This window comes from Cyprinodon variegatus, unplaced genomic scaffold (assembly GCF_000732505.1).
Source record: "Cyprinodon variegatus isolate N-32 unplaced genomic scaffold, C_variegatus-1.0 Scaffold979, whole genome shotgun sequence".
Classification (NCBI taxonomy): domain Eukaryota; kingdom Metazoa; phylum Chordata; class Actinopteri; order Cyprinodontiformes; family Cyprinodontidae; genus Cyprinodon; species Cyprinodon variegatus.
In genome coordinates, this window is record NW_015151432.1 from 88,168 (window position 1) to 100,206 (window position 12,039).

The window sequence follows — 12,039 nt, forward strand, 5'->3', positions numbered from 1 at the left end:
AGTAGCTTCATCTGGTCTGTTCCTGTTTGGCTCTGACTCCATCCTGGAGAGAAATATCAGCTGTGCTGCTGCCATCAACACCCTTGTTTATAGGTGTTGGAGATCAGCCTGTTTTTCAGTGTAGTCCTGTTTCTCTGACTGTGACTAACTGGATGTGCTCTCATTCATCATCTGACATGGGAGCTGGCTCAGAGCTCGTCTGCCTGGCTGTGTGTTTCCTGGACGGAGCCGCCTTTTACAGTTGCCTTTTGTGTCTCTCCCTCTGTCTCCTTGAACCCCAGTGGGCCTCAGCAGATGGCCGCTCACACTGAGCCTGGTTCTGCTGGAGGTTTCTTCCTGTTAAAAGGGAGGTTTTTCTCTCCACTGTCGCTACAAGCATGCTTAGTGTGAGGGATTGTATTTGAATCAATTAGTCGATGCAATCAACTGGTTTTCCTTAGATAGAAATCAACCATAGAATCAACCTGACTGGATGATCTGGTTGAACTATAAAGTGCCTTGAGATGAATTGTGTTTTTGTGAATTGGCGCTATAGAAATAAACTGAATTGAATTGAATATATGAAAAAAAAAAAACATTTTGTAAATGTACATTTGAAATAAATAATAATCCTCTCAATCTAATCTAACTAGAATAACTGAAGTAACTTTGCTGATTTTTCACATTTTATTTTTTCAAGGCTTGTTTACTCAGATTTTACTTTTAAAATGTTGTTTACATATTTTATATATATTCAAAAAAATGTTAACATATTTTCACATTTTTTTCATTTTGGGTTTTTTTCCCCCAAACGTCTGCGTTTCAGGTTGACTTTTACAGATCACAGACTCCTCAGGGGGCGGGATTTCCTCTTGAATGAGGGATGAAGATGCATTCCTATTGGTCTGCATTAATGTTAGAAACAAGCCTGCATTGATCACTGTGTGCTTCTTGAATAAGCCTTTGAATTGGGCTTTCAGTAAAGAAAATGACATCTGTGAAAAGCTATTTTAAAGAATTAATTTTTGAAATCTCAATCTACAAAACAGAAATTTAATTTATTGTTTTACAACATGACAAAATGTTAAAAGTCACAAAAGGATAAAAACCTTTGCAGGACTCTGTGGATACCCGACAAAAAGCACAGAAATATGCAAATAATGGATTAATCTAGAAGATCTGCCATTATTGTAGTTATCTTACCACAACGCTCAGTTTCAGGCTCTCACAGACGGAATTAGACGACTTCAGAGTCAGAGATCCAGAATATGTCTGGTCATTATTCTGGAAACGAACTCGAGATATTCTTCTTCCTGCGTCCGCGTTTACTGTGAAATCCACAACTTACCAAAGAAAAGACATAAACAAAACGTCACAAACAACCAACTGAAATTTGAATACATCAAGTTTTAGATTTTATGTCAAAGCATCTTACTGATATTTTTCTTAAAGTCTTTGTTTCCGTTGCTCAAAGTGAATGCCAGGCACAGATTAACGGTGATGCTGCAAAGTAAAAGAAAGTAAAGCAAATTCATTCATGCCAAGTAGATTGGAGTTTTATATTTTAGAGACATGTTACCAAGGATTATTCCCACGACACTGGTTAGGATCCACAATCTTGGGCTCAGCAGTGAAGTTTTTGGTCAGATGAATCACAGGTCGAGCTCTAAAAACCATCACATGAACATGTTCACCATTTGTTCTCAATGACAAACAAAACCTTTCTGTTACACAAATAGCTCTTTATCTCAATAGTATAGTAGTATAGAGTACATTTAAAGACAAGTACTTTTATCAGCATTGCATTTTACCACACTTTTTACTTTTACTCAAGTTACATCCTTTTGGGGTATTGCTGCTCTAACCTGAGTAAGATTTCTGGTTACTCTACCATCATGACAATTTGAGATTAGGTGAACAAAGTAAAAATGTTATCCAGATAACAAAAGATGTTAAGCCAGTGTTAGATTATGGTTAAAAAGGCTGATTTAGGGTTAAGCTGAATGATTGATGGTGGACCCATCAAATATTCATCAAATTAACTGAATTAAATGTTGTTTTGCGTTTGTCTATTGACTGAAATCAAATCAATGTTGAACCCTTTGCTGTTTGGTGAAAAAACTTTTCTAATGGGATTTACAATGGATTTAAAGATCTTAACTTAATTAAAATCAACACAACAGTACATGTGGATCAAAACTGAGAGACTGGTTTAATCAATGCTGATTTAGTATCAGTTATGGTTGAAAACCTACTTTTCATATGAAAAAATATGTTATCTTTTCATACCGTTTTAATGTAAGGTTTTAACATGGATTCTGTATTTAATCCAAATCATATTTCAAGTTCATTCATATCCTGCTATACTATACTATACTAAATATGCATTGCCTAAAGCAAGGATTGTTATTATAAGTGAAAACGCTGATTTAGAAAACAGCTTTTTTAACTGAATTTGTTATTTTGTAACAGGGAAAGTGGTGGCCTAGTGGTTAGGGCAGAGAACTTGGAATCCTGAGTTTCTGAGTCCAAGTCCCACAGACTGCCACTCTGGGTCTCTGAGTAAGACCCTTAACCCCTGATTGTCCCCTGAGCGCCGCACCATGGCAGCCCACTGCTCCCCAAGGGGATGGGATAAATGCAGAGAGTTAATGTGAGATCAATAAAGTTCAATTATTATTAATGCTGTTTAGGTTTATTTTGTTTGCACATAATGCTGTATAATTGTTATGATCTGCCATTTTGGGATTTTTGGTTCTGTTTAGTTTTCACTTTGGGTTTTCAGTTGATTTATGTTATTCTGTTTTTACTTTTATGAGTTATTTTTTTATTCTTATTGTTCCTGTTTGGTGTTTTTTTTTAGTTATCTCCTATTCAGCAGACTGTAGTCTTTTTTGTCATTCATTGTTTACAGTTATCTTTAGGATATTTCCCAGCTACTCTCTAGATGCGCAGCTGACCAGCGGTGTTGTAGAAGGCCGCACTGGGTTAACGCGGTGATTTCATCATCTGTCAGACGCGCGCTTCAAAACACTCCAAGCCGCTTCTTGTAATTGCAATCATCAATTTATACCATTTGGCCGTCATAATCCAGACTTTACATTGACTGACACATACTGACCAGGCTACACCATTCTATGATGCCAAAAATAAAGCTACAATATAGCACGGTCAACAGAAATTACAACCACCACCAGCGCACCCGCTTTCTCATTCATCTAAAATTCAGCGCGCCAGAATGACTCCTATTCATACCTTAGTGACGCTCACGCCCACCTTAGACACACCCACCACCCAGGTGTCAAAGCGTGTGCTGGTGTCACATTAGTAATTGCTTATTTTGATCATATGGCTCTTACACTCTCCATTGCCCCCTAGTGTCATCTTCCTTCCCCTTCTCTGCACAGCTTTTCCCACTCAGTTCATTACTCCAGTCTTTGTCCTGTTAGTCTCCTCCTCAGTGTATATATACCGTTCATCTGCAGTTGGTTTTTGCTGGATCGCCATCATTGTGTCACGTCTTCATCAGTTCCTGTCACTCACCTCCTATTAACTCTATTCTGTTGTTCCTTGGATGTTTAATTTATCTGGACGTGTATTTTGGCTGCAATAAATCTACAGGAAATCTTCTCTGCCTCAGCCTCTGCATTTTGGGTCCAGCTGCAAATTTATCCTCTTGCTGATAATAATATTATTATCATTTTAAACATTCAGTTTCATGTTACAAGCCAACATTGGCACTTGAGGAGCCATTTTAAAAAGTATTTTTTTTTTGCTTTTATTGAATAATCTCTTATTAGACTATTGAATCAAAGGCATATTAAAATTGTACTCAAGTGTGAAAACGACTTGTGAAGGTCGGCAACTCTCTATATAATATCTTGGCTTCTTTTTTTTATTTTCTATGCCATCAAAGTCTGAAAAATGTAAGTAAGCGTCTCTAACTGGTGGAAATTTTGTAAGCAACATTTTTATGGCATTAAGCTAATGGAACAAGTTTTTTTATCATAAAAGACTTGAAAAAGGGAAAAGTTGCCTAAAGTATCACCATTTTGTACAAAATATAAAGAACAATTGCTTTCATTTAAAAATCAATGAGAATATTTTTTTTTTTGTTCTACCTCAGAAGCGCTATGCGGTCATCCAGTGAGCCCACTAAGATGTCAGGGTAACTGTTGCCATCCACATCCATGCCTCCGTTGATGGAGTAACCAAAAGTCCGGAAGCCCTCTTGCGACTTACCCTTAATTACCTTTAAGAGAGAAACAGTCACAAGTTATATTAAAAGGACTTAACTAAGCTGCAAGAGTGGATGACAGAGACCAGGACTGATGTTACCTGACTGGGCTCCTGTGAAATTCCCGTTTTACTTCCCATCCATATGTAGACCTGTCCTGTTTCATGAAAAGGCGCCCCTACTGCAAAGTCTGCAAAGGACAGGAGAAACACCTCCAGTAAGCAACCAACAGCAAGTAAGTACAACAGCCTCTTGGTAAGGCCATCGTTAATTTCAATTCCAAAACCCATTTTCAGTCCAGTGAAAAGCTGAAGATCAGAAGTAATCTTCAGTTTGGAACAAAATTAGCTGTTTTTTAGAAACACAATAAGCCTCTGCTTCATGTTTTAATCTTCTGAATTAGAGTAAAAGAAAGGTCATGTTCAGGGACTCACCTTGGAATCCGTCCTGGTTGACATCACCGATGGCGGCGACTGCAATGCCGAACCCGGAGAAAGGCAGACCTCTCAGCATCACGGTGCAAGTGCTCTGGAAAGATCCATTCTCGTTCATGAAAATGTACACCGCTCCTCCCTTCTCTTCTTTGCGATCAAAGTAAAAGGGGGCGCCTATGATCAGGTCATTCCAACTGGGGGGGTCCAAAGAAAAAAATGTATTAAAATAATTAAAACTTAGAGAATAACAATGAAAAGTTCAATGCTGTTTTTAGGGATTCCATCCAATATTTGCACACAAAATGAGATACTTTGAAGGGAAAGGTCTAAGATACATGGTTTTTAACTTTGTTTTAACAGATAAAAATCTGAAAGGTGTGGCATACATTTGCTGTGAGTCCTTAAAAAAAGTTTAAGTCTTCACAGTTGACATTTAATTCTTCTTTTCTCTTTCTTTGGCATTTATTGTCATTACACTGTCACAAGTACAGAGCAACAAAATTAACTGTCTGCCTTCAACCCATCCCATGAAAATCTCTGCTGGTGAAGATTCTTAGTCATCCAGGTCATAGTCATTCTAAAAAGGTAAAAACAAACAACTGGATTTGGTTTTCCAAGTCTGAAGATGTTTTGCATCCAATCCAGGGAGCGTAAAAATGGCTGGAGTGGCATTTGAAACAAAAAAGTAACTGAAAGATGCTGGTGGCAGCATCATAGTGTGGGACGATCCTACAGAATAAAATCCTAAAAAATAAAGTTAATGATCTTCTGTGGCTTCAAAAAGACATACATCTGTAACCACAGTGTAAGCATGTCAAACCTCTTCATATTTTCATATGGAAACAAGTTAACCACCATGTATCATACATATAATCAAAGAATACTTAAAGGTTTTGCAGTTTTAGAACACTGTTGCAAAAAACAACCTTGTTATCTGTGCAGAAACTTACTCATCGTTGTTTAGGTCAGTGGCAGCCAGGCTGTTCCCAAAGTAAGAGCCCACTTGTTCTCCCATGATGGTGTGTTTTACGTGAAACTTTCTATTTTCTAGCTCTGCCAACATCACGGAGCCCTTGGACTCATCCCTGGGGGCCCCTGTCACATGTGTGTAGGATTCATGGTTCAGCAACTTCTTCTCTGATATAACTGAATAACCTGCAAAATGAAGCATTAAAGGATAAGTGAAATAAATCTGCAGATATTGAGATAGCAGAGATATCATTTTGGTCAGGCAACTACACTTAATATACCAAGGCACCATTTTTCTGACCTAAAACCTTAAGAAATATCCTGAAAATCTACTTTTCATGCCAAAACGTGCTTTAAGTCACATGCGATTGGAAGGTTGTAATTATATTTAACTAAAGAGTCTGCCCTACCTGCCCTGCTCTATAACAAAATGCTAAACTTCTGTATTCTGTATCCTTGCAACAAAAAAAGGGGTATGCAAAGGGATCCCAATGAGCTCTTTTAATTAAAATCTCTCCTAGGAATGATTAAATGTAAAATCTAAAGACCATTTCAGAAGGATTGTAAATCACTTATCGTTAAGACTCCTTTGCATACTATGTTTTTTTATTGTTTTAAATCAAATCCACCAACATCATTGCTTATTAGCTCTCTAACTATGAATAAATCCTTTTTTGAGACTTTGTGATAATAAAGAATATTTTACTAAAGAATTAATTTTGTGAGCATAAGTCCATTGTAGAAAATAATTGGAAGGCAATTAGGTGCACAGTTACGACGAAGCACACGTACAAAAAAAAAAAAAAACAAACAGACAAGGTATTTTTAAGATTTTATGCAAGTAAATAAACACCTGTTTAGGCAACATGCTGCAGTCAGTTTAAACTCTGTAATCAGAATTTGAAACTGAGGCATTTTTATCTTATTTTCTCTCAAAATATTGTAAAAGAAAATCATTTTGTTTTTCAGTCTAATATCTCTAACCTTGAGAGAATTAATGTGAATCATCACCAACATGCAGCACGCTTATTGATTGTTTTTTACTGATGCTAGCTTTAAAAAAATTTCCGTTTGACCTTTAAAGCCTGTGTTTTTATTTCCTGCTCCGCACAGCATTCACAGAAGATAAGCACTCACCCATATAACTGTGTTTTTTCTCCAGTGTCCCAATGTTGAAGTTTTCAGAAATAAAGGGATTATCTGGATCCCTCAAGGTTACATGGACATTTCCTGTACAACAAAGCAAAGCCAGACAATCATCGGACCAACTTCAACTACAGAGAAGGGAAGCTTGGCCAGCAGCCTTTAGGTTCTCACCTTGCCATAAAAAACTGCCCGGAGCTCCGAGGAAGACATCGTTCTCTGTTAAGCCACCAGAGATGCCCAGGTTGCACATTATCTCATCTTCCAACTTTTTACCAGGGTCACAGCGCTCATAATAATCACTCTGCCATTCATCTGAGTCATCAAATGTTAAATCGTTGTCCCTTACGTAGCACTTTCCAATCATCTGCCTCTGCTCCCCAGGCAAGACCTTCACATAACGATGACCACATGCCTGCAAATGGAAAGCTGTGGTTTTATTTACTAGCTGATAATGTCATCATTCCATCATTAGAGCCCCAATGAGATGCCAAGAGAATAACCAGAGTAACTAGGCTTTTCTCTACATGTATAAAGCAGAGTATTGCAGTGTTGATTATCCTCCACAATAACATTCTAATGATTGTCTATATTTATTTCTGTTTGCAAATATAACAACAATGAAACAAGAAAAAAGAAATAGAATAAAAAGCCAAAACAACTTTATATACTTGGAGAAAGTATGTCAGATTTTAACATTTTAACGACAATCGTCAAATATTTGATATCTAAGAAGATGCAGAACCCAGCGCCACACATAATTTGTGCAAATTAGTCTAGTTAATTTTTCCTTTTCTTTCCCGGCTTTAAATCTGTAAAATGGCCTGGATTGCCTGCAGGGATATAGTTTCTCTCAGCAGTGGAAGTTTAGGACAAAAATCATGAAATGATGCCTAAAAAAAATGCCTTAAAAAATAAATAAACTATTTTTCACTACATGTCATCTGTGAAAAGTCGGACCTAAAATGTATCCCCTTATTTGTGTGGCTGAAATGCTTGATGTTAGTGTGTTTTCAGGGGTAGCACTGATTAATACAGTGAATTATCTCACCAGCACGCGCCCTTCTTCAAGGCTCCTCTGACTGATAACTGTCACACCCAGCCACATGCCATCCACGATCTCTGATGTATCAGCTGTGAATTTGGAACAAAGGCTCAGAGTTAGAGTCACGATTATTTTGAGTTTAATTCAATTAAATTTCGATTCAATTCTGTTTATTTACATAGCGCCAATTCACGACACGTCATCTAAAGGAACTTTACAGACACAATTCAACCAGATCACATCAGTTTAACTGATTAAATTATACGCTGATTTTTGGAGCCTATATTACTTTTCTTCCTCCATTTACATTCTAGATATTCCACTCAATTCAGTTTATTTATATAGCGCCAATTCACAACAAATGTCGTCTCGAGGCACTTTACAGTTCATTATGACACAATAATGACAAATGTTACACAAGTCTGAATTTAATCAAAAAAGGAACATCTGTTAAAAAAAAAAACTAAAAAATATAACATCAACATTTGATAGCAAATTATGGAGCTAAAATGGGGCCATAAAATTTGTTCTAAAACCTAGAAATCATTTATAAAACTGAACATGCAAATGTTAACAGTATTGCTCAGGTTCCAGATTTTATTTTCAAGATTCAATTTTTTTTTGTGAAACCTTTTTTTCTTCTTCATGGGGGCGGGGCTTATGTGACATGGGGTGTGGAATGATGGCTGACAGTTTTAGTGCTTGGATAAAATATTCCCAGCAAGTGCATTCGGGAACTGTGTGAACTAGAAATGTCTTTAAGGCAGAATTGATCATTTGTGTTTACTGTATGTGAATAGATAAAAAATAAAAATGATGCATTTCAAAATATTTTTTTCCGGTTTGTTCCAATTTCCATTTTTTTCAGCTTCAAAAATTTTGTTCAGATTATATTTTGTTTTTTTGTTTTGTTTTGTTTTTTTTACAAAATACTTCTTATTTTTGAACCAATTTCGTTTTAGTTTTCTAAACATGGTCAAATTCTTTTTTTTTTTATTAAAATTTTTTTTTTAACAAACTTTATGGCCCCAATAAAAGGAAAGTAGTTGTTGCTATGGCAACACAGTGTGTTTGTCTGGCAACACAATGTGTGACTGACAAATGTGCATGGCTGTAGCTCTGTGGGGCAAGCTGACATGCTATCAAAAATTTGCCCCATCTTACAAATAAATATATAAAGTCAAAACTATTTCAAAGATTTAGTGATTAATTACTTTTGTTCCACCTAACTTGTTATTCTCTGTCAGTATGATGAAGATGCAGAAAACCAGAACTTACATTTAAATGCACGTGTTTCCTCCGCCACTAGTTCACCGTTACACCCACTGCCAAATTCCAGCGAGCCTGCACTGATGCAGACTCACTACTGTCTAAGGGCTGAATGGTGCACTTGCCCTAAATGGTTTGGGAAGTATGAAGGCCCTAAATATTTATTAAACAAATCTTACTTTGTTAAATAAATGAAATATTTAGTTTGTTAAATAACTATTTAGCTCCAAATGAAATATTTAGGTTGTTAAATAAATATTAAGCTCCAAACTAAATAATTAACAAAGTGAGATTTTTGTAAATGAATGAATGACATTGTGAAAAAATGACTTGGAAAAAATAATCTCCTTGTTTTTCTCTTAAAACACGCTAAATAATCATAAATATCGCTCCTAAGTTTTGACTGCTTAACTTTACAATGGCACCCCATACATTTCTATACACTGTCTACATTTAAGACTAGACATAAAACTTTTCTTTTTGATTAAGCTAATGGTAGAGATTCAGGGTTTAGTCCTGTTTCTCTCCTACACAAACTGTGGCTATGGTTCAGCATTTATTGTGCCTAACTGCATGTTCTCTCTTTAATCGCTTTGAAATGAAAACTGGCTCAGAGCGCATCTGTTTAACTCTTTCTTTCCTAGACAGATCCACCTGTGGAGTGAGTGTACTATTACCTTTTTAAACATAGAAAGTATTTATAGATCAGTGATTAAATGCTTTTTTTTTTTCTGCCTGCTTCTATCTCTTGAATACTGAGCCAGGTTCCTTCCTGTTAAAAGGGAGTGTCCTCTTCACTGTTGCTGCATTCATGCTTGGTGTGAGAGTCAACAACACACTGCAAGTGAATATCTACTGTCTTTAAATGCTCATCAAGGAGGAGCAAATCCCACATTGATTGTATGCAATCCCCTGAATTTCCTTTGACAGAAAACTTTTTCTCCATCTGAATTTATGGCTTGATTGGATTGTCTCTGTAAAATGCCTTGAGATGACATGTGTTGTGGCATTACAGTACATGAATATACAGAACTGAATTGAATTAAAGCAAGTCCATTTTATAAGCTATTAACTATGCTATTTTTTTCCTTCATCAAAATCATGCACAAAGTGGTATTTCATTTGATTAATGCATCTCTGAGTAATCGTCATGGGTTTTGCTGTCTGAGCAGCTGCCCTTCCCTCACTAATGATGGGATGTATTTAGGTGTGACTAAAAAGAGTTTTCATAACAGCTTTAGTTATAATACAACCAACCAGCCAAGGCCATGCAGGCTTTAGATCTTTTTTTCTGTAAATTTAAAAAGAAGAAGCATTTATGAAGTAAATAAAATAAAAAAACACAAATTCTTTCCATGGACCCGGTTGCCAAATAAAGTAGTTGTTTGGCCACTAGGTGGCACTATGGGAAATATAATTCCTACAGGACCTAGACGTGTTTTTTTATATATATATATATATATATCACACTGTATCAGGTGATCCTATCAAGAAGCTGTGATTCATGCTTACTTGATGTGACCAGATCCATCCTGGTGCAGTCTGTGGTGTCTGTGGTGATGGGGCAGTAGTACACCGCGCCTGTTTCATTAACATTTGGAAGAGAATTGGCTTTTTCTTTGGGAGCTCCAGCAAGAAGCCTGGAAGGACAAAGAAACAGAGGCAGACGCAATCATTAAGATCATGTTGGGGATGTTGTTAGAAGACACAAGATAGAGACACAAGCTTGCATCAAAGATTATCTGACAGATTATCTAATCTCTGAGTTTTAACGCATAACAAGCATTTTAAAACCTGCATGCAGTTAATGTAAAGGCAGTGTGACATCCAAGACTTGGAGAGTCAATAAATAAATAAATAAGAACCCAAAGCAAAACAAAACAGAAAAGGCCATTTCAGTTTATGTGACCTTTAAAAGACAAAAAGAAAAAAATGAGCAAGCAGTCAGAGCAAGTCAGGGCAACAAACACACACTAACATGGACACTCCCTACCACAGAACCTTTTAACACAGCAGTGAACTTTGAAGTAGAGTGATTGCTCTCCTGCCAGGGCTCACACTGTTTATCGTAAGCACAAGAATTATTCACTGCACTCTGTAGGTGAAAGGTGCTGGTAATCTGTTTACAGAGTGTTACTGAGAGAGAAATGATCTGAGAGCTGAAAAAAAAACTTCAGTAGTGTGGCTTTACCTCTGGTTAACTTTTGATCTTTTAACAAGACAAGTTCACTTTGTTAATACTTCTTTTGGTGTATAATGAGACAATCTACCTGGCTTAAGTACATAATATTCCAAAAAAGTTAAAAAACAATTTACTGGACTTTGTTTCCAAGTTTAAAGATGTTTTGCTTCCCATCCAGGAAGCTTTTTCCAATTCAAATCACCTAATATTGGGTTTCATAAGATTCGCACACAAAAGGTGAATCTGTAAATAGCTTAGTGTTACTCATTTAGGGTGGAACTAGTCCATACAATGTGCAGTTCATGTATCTCTTGAACTAAAGCGGTCGTAATGCCAAAACATACTTGAAATTAGGGATGAAACAATTAAAGCGATTAATTGATAATTAAAATAATCGTCAACTAATTTAGTCATTGATTAACCATTAAATGGAGTATAGAGACTCTAAAAAACGCCTTTAACTGACAGAGTGATCCACTTAGAGCAGTAATTATACCAAGATTGCAAAAATACATAAATATTTTGCATTTAAGATAAAAAAAAAAAATTAAAAAAAATGTCAGTATGCTCTTTTCTGAAGTCCTCAAATGGAAAAACTTGAGTTTCACTTGGTTTAATGTAGTAAAAAGTCTACTTTAAGGAACCTTTGCTATCTGATGATTAATCGATGAATTGGGAAAATAACTCACAGTTTAATCTATTTGCAAAAAAATCATTAGTTGCAGCCCTACTTGAAATGCCCATTTTGTTTGTGCTTAAGAAATGTTCATTAAAAACAATC

General features: G+C 36.2%; 1 protein-coding gene across 1 annotated transcript in view; it reads right to left on the reverse strand.

The window, feature by feature from the left end:
* Positions 1 to 12,039, reverse strand: part of itga3 (integrin subunit alpha 3) — a 71,018-nt gene that overhangs the window by 24,158 nt on the left and 34,821 nt on the right. The window contains exons 2-12 of the mRNA XM_015399000.1: positions 10,589 to 10,716; positions 7,814 to 7,896; positions 6,937 to 7,177; positions 6,757 to 6,849; positions 5,601 to 5,805; positions 4,651 to 4,844; positions 4,318 to 4,406; positions 4,101 to 4,231; positions 1,559 to 1,645; positions 1,415 to 1,482; positions 1,183 to 1,322 (exon numbers count right to left, since the gene is read on the reverse strand). Of these exons, the coding sequence (XP_015254486.1) occupies positions 1,183 to 1,322; positions 1,415 to 1,482; positions 1,559 to 1,645; positions 4,101 to 4,231; positions 4,318 to 4,406; positions 4,651 to 4,844; positions 5,601 to 5,805; positions 6,757 to 6,849; positions 6,937 to 7,177; positions 7,814 to 7,896; positions 10,589 to 10,716 (1,459 nt within the window). The remainder of the gene's footprint in view (positions 1 to 1,182; positions 1,323 to 1,414; positions 1,483 to 1,558; positions 1,646 to 4,100; positions 4,232 to 4,317; positions 4,407 to 4,650; positions 4,845 to 5,600; positions 5,806 to 6,756; positions 6,850 to 6,936; positions 7,178 to 7,813; positions 7,897 to 10,588; positions 10,717 to 12,039) is intronic.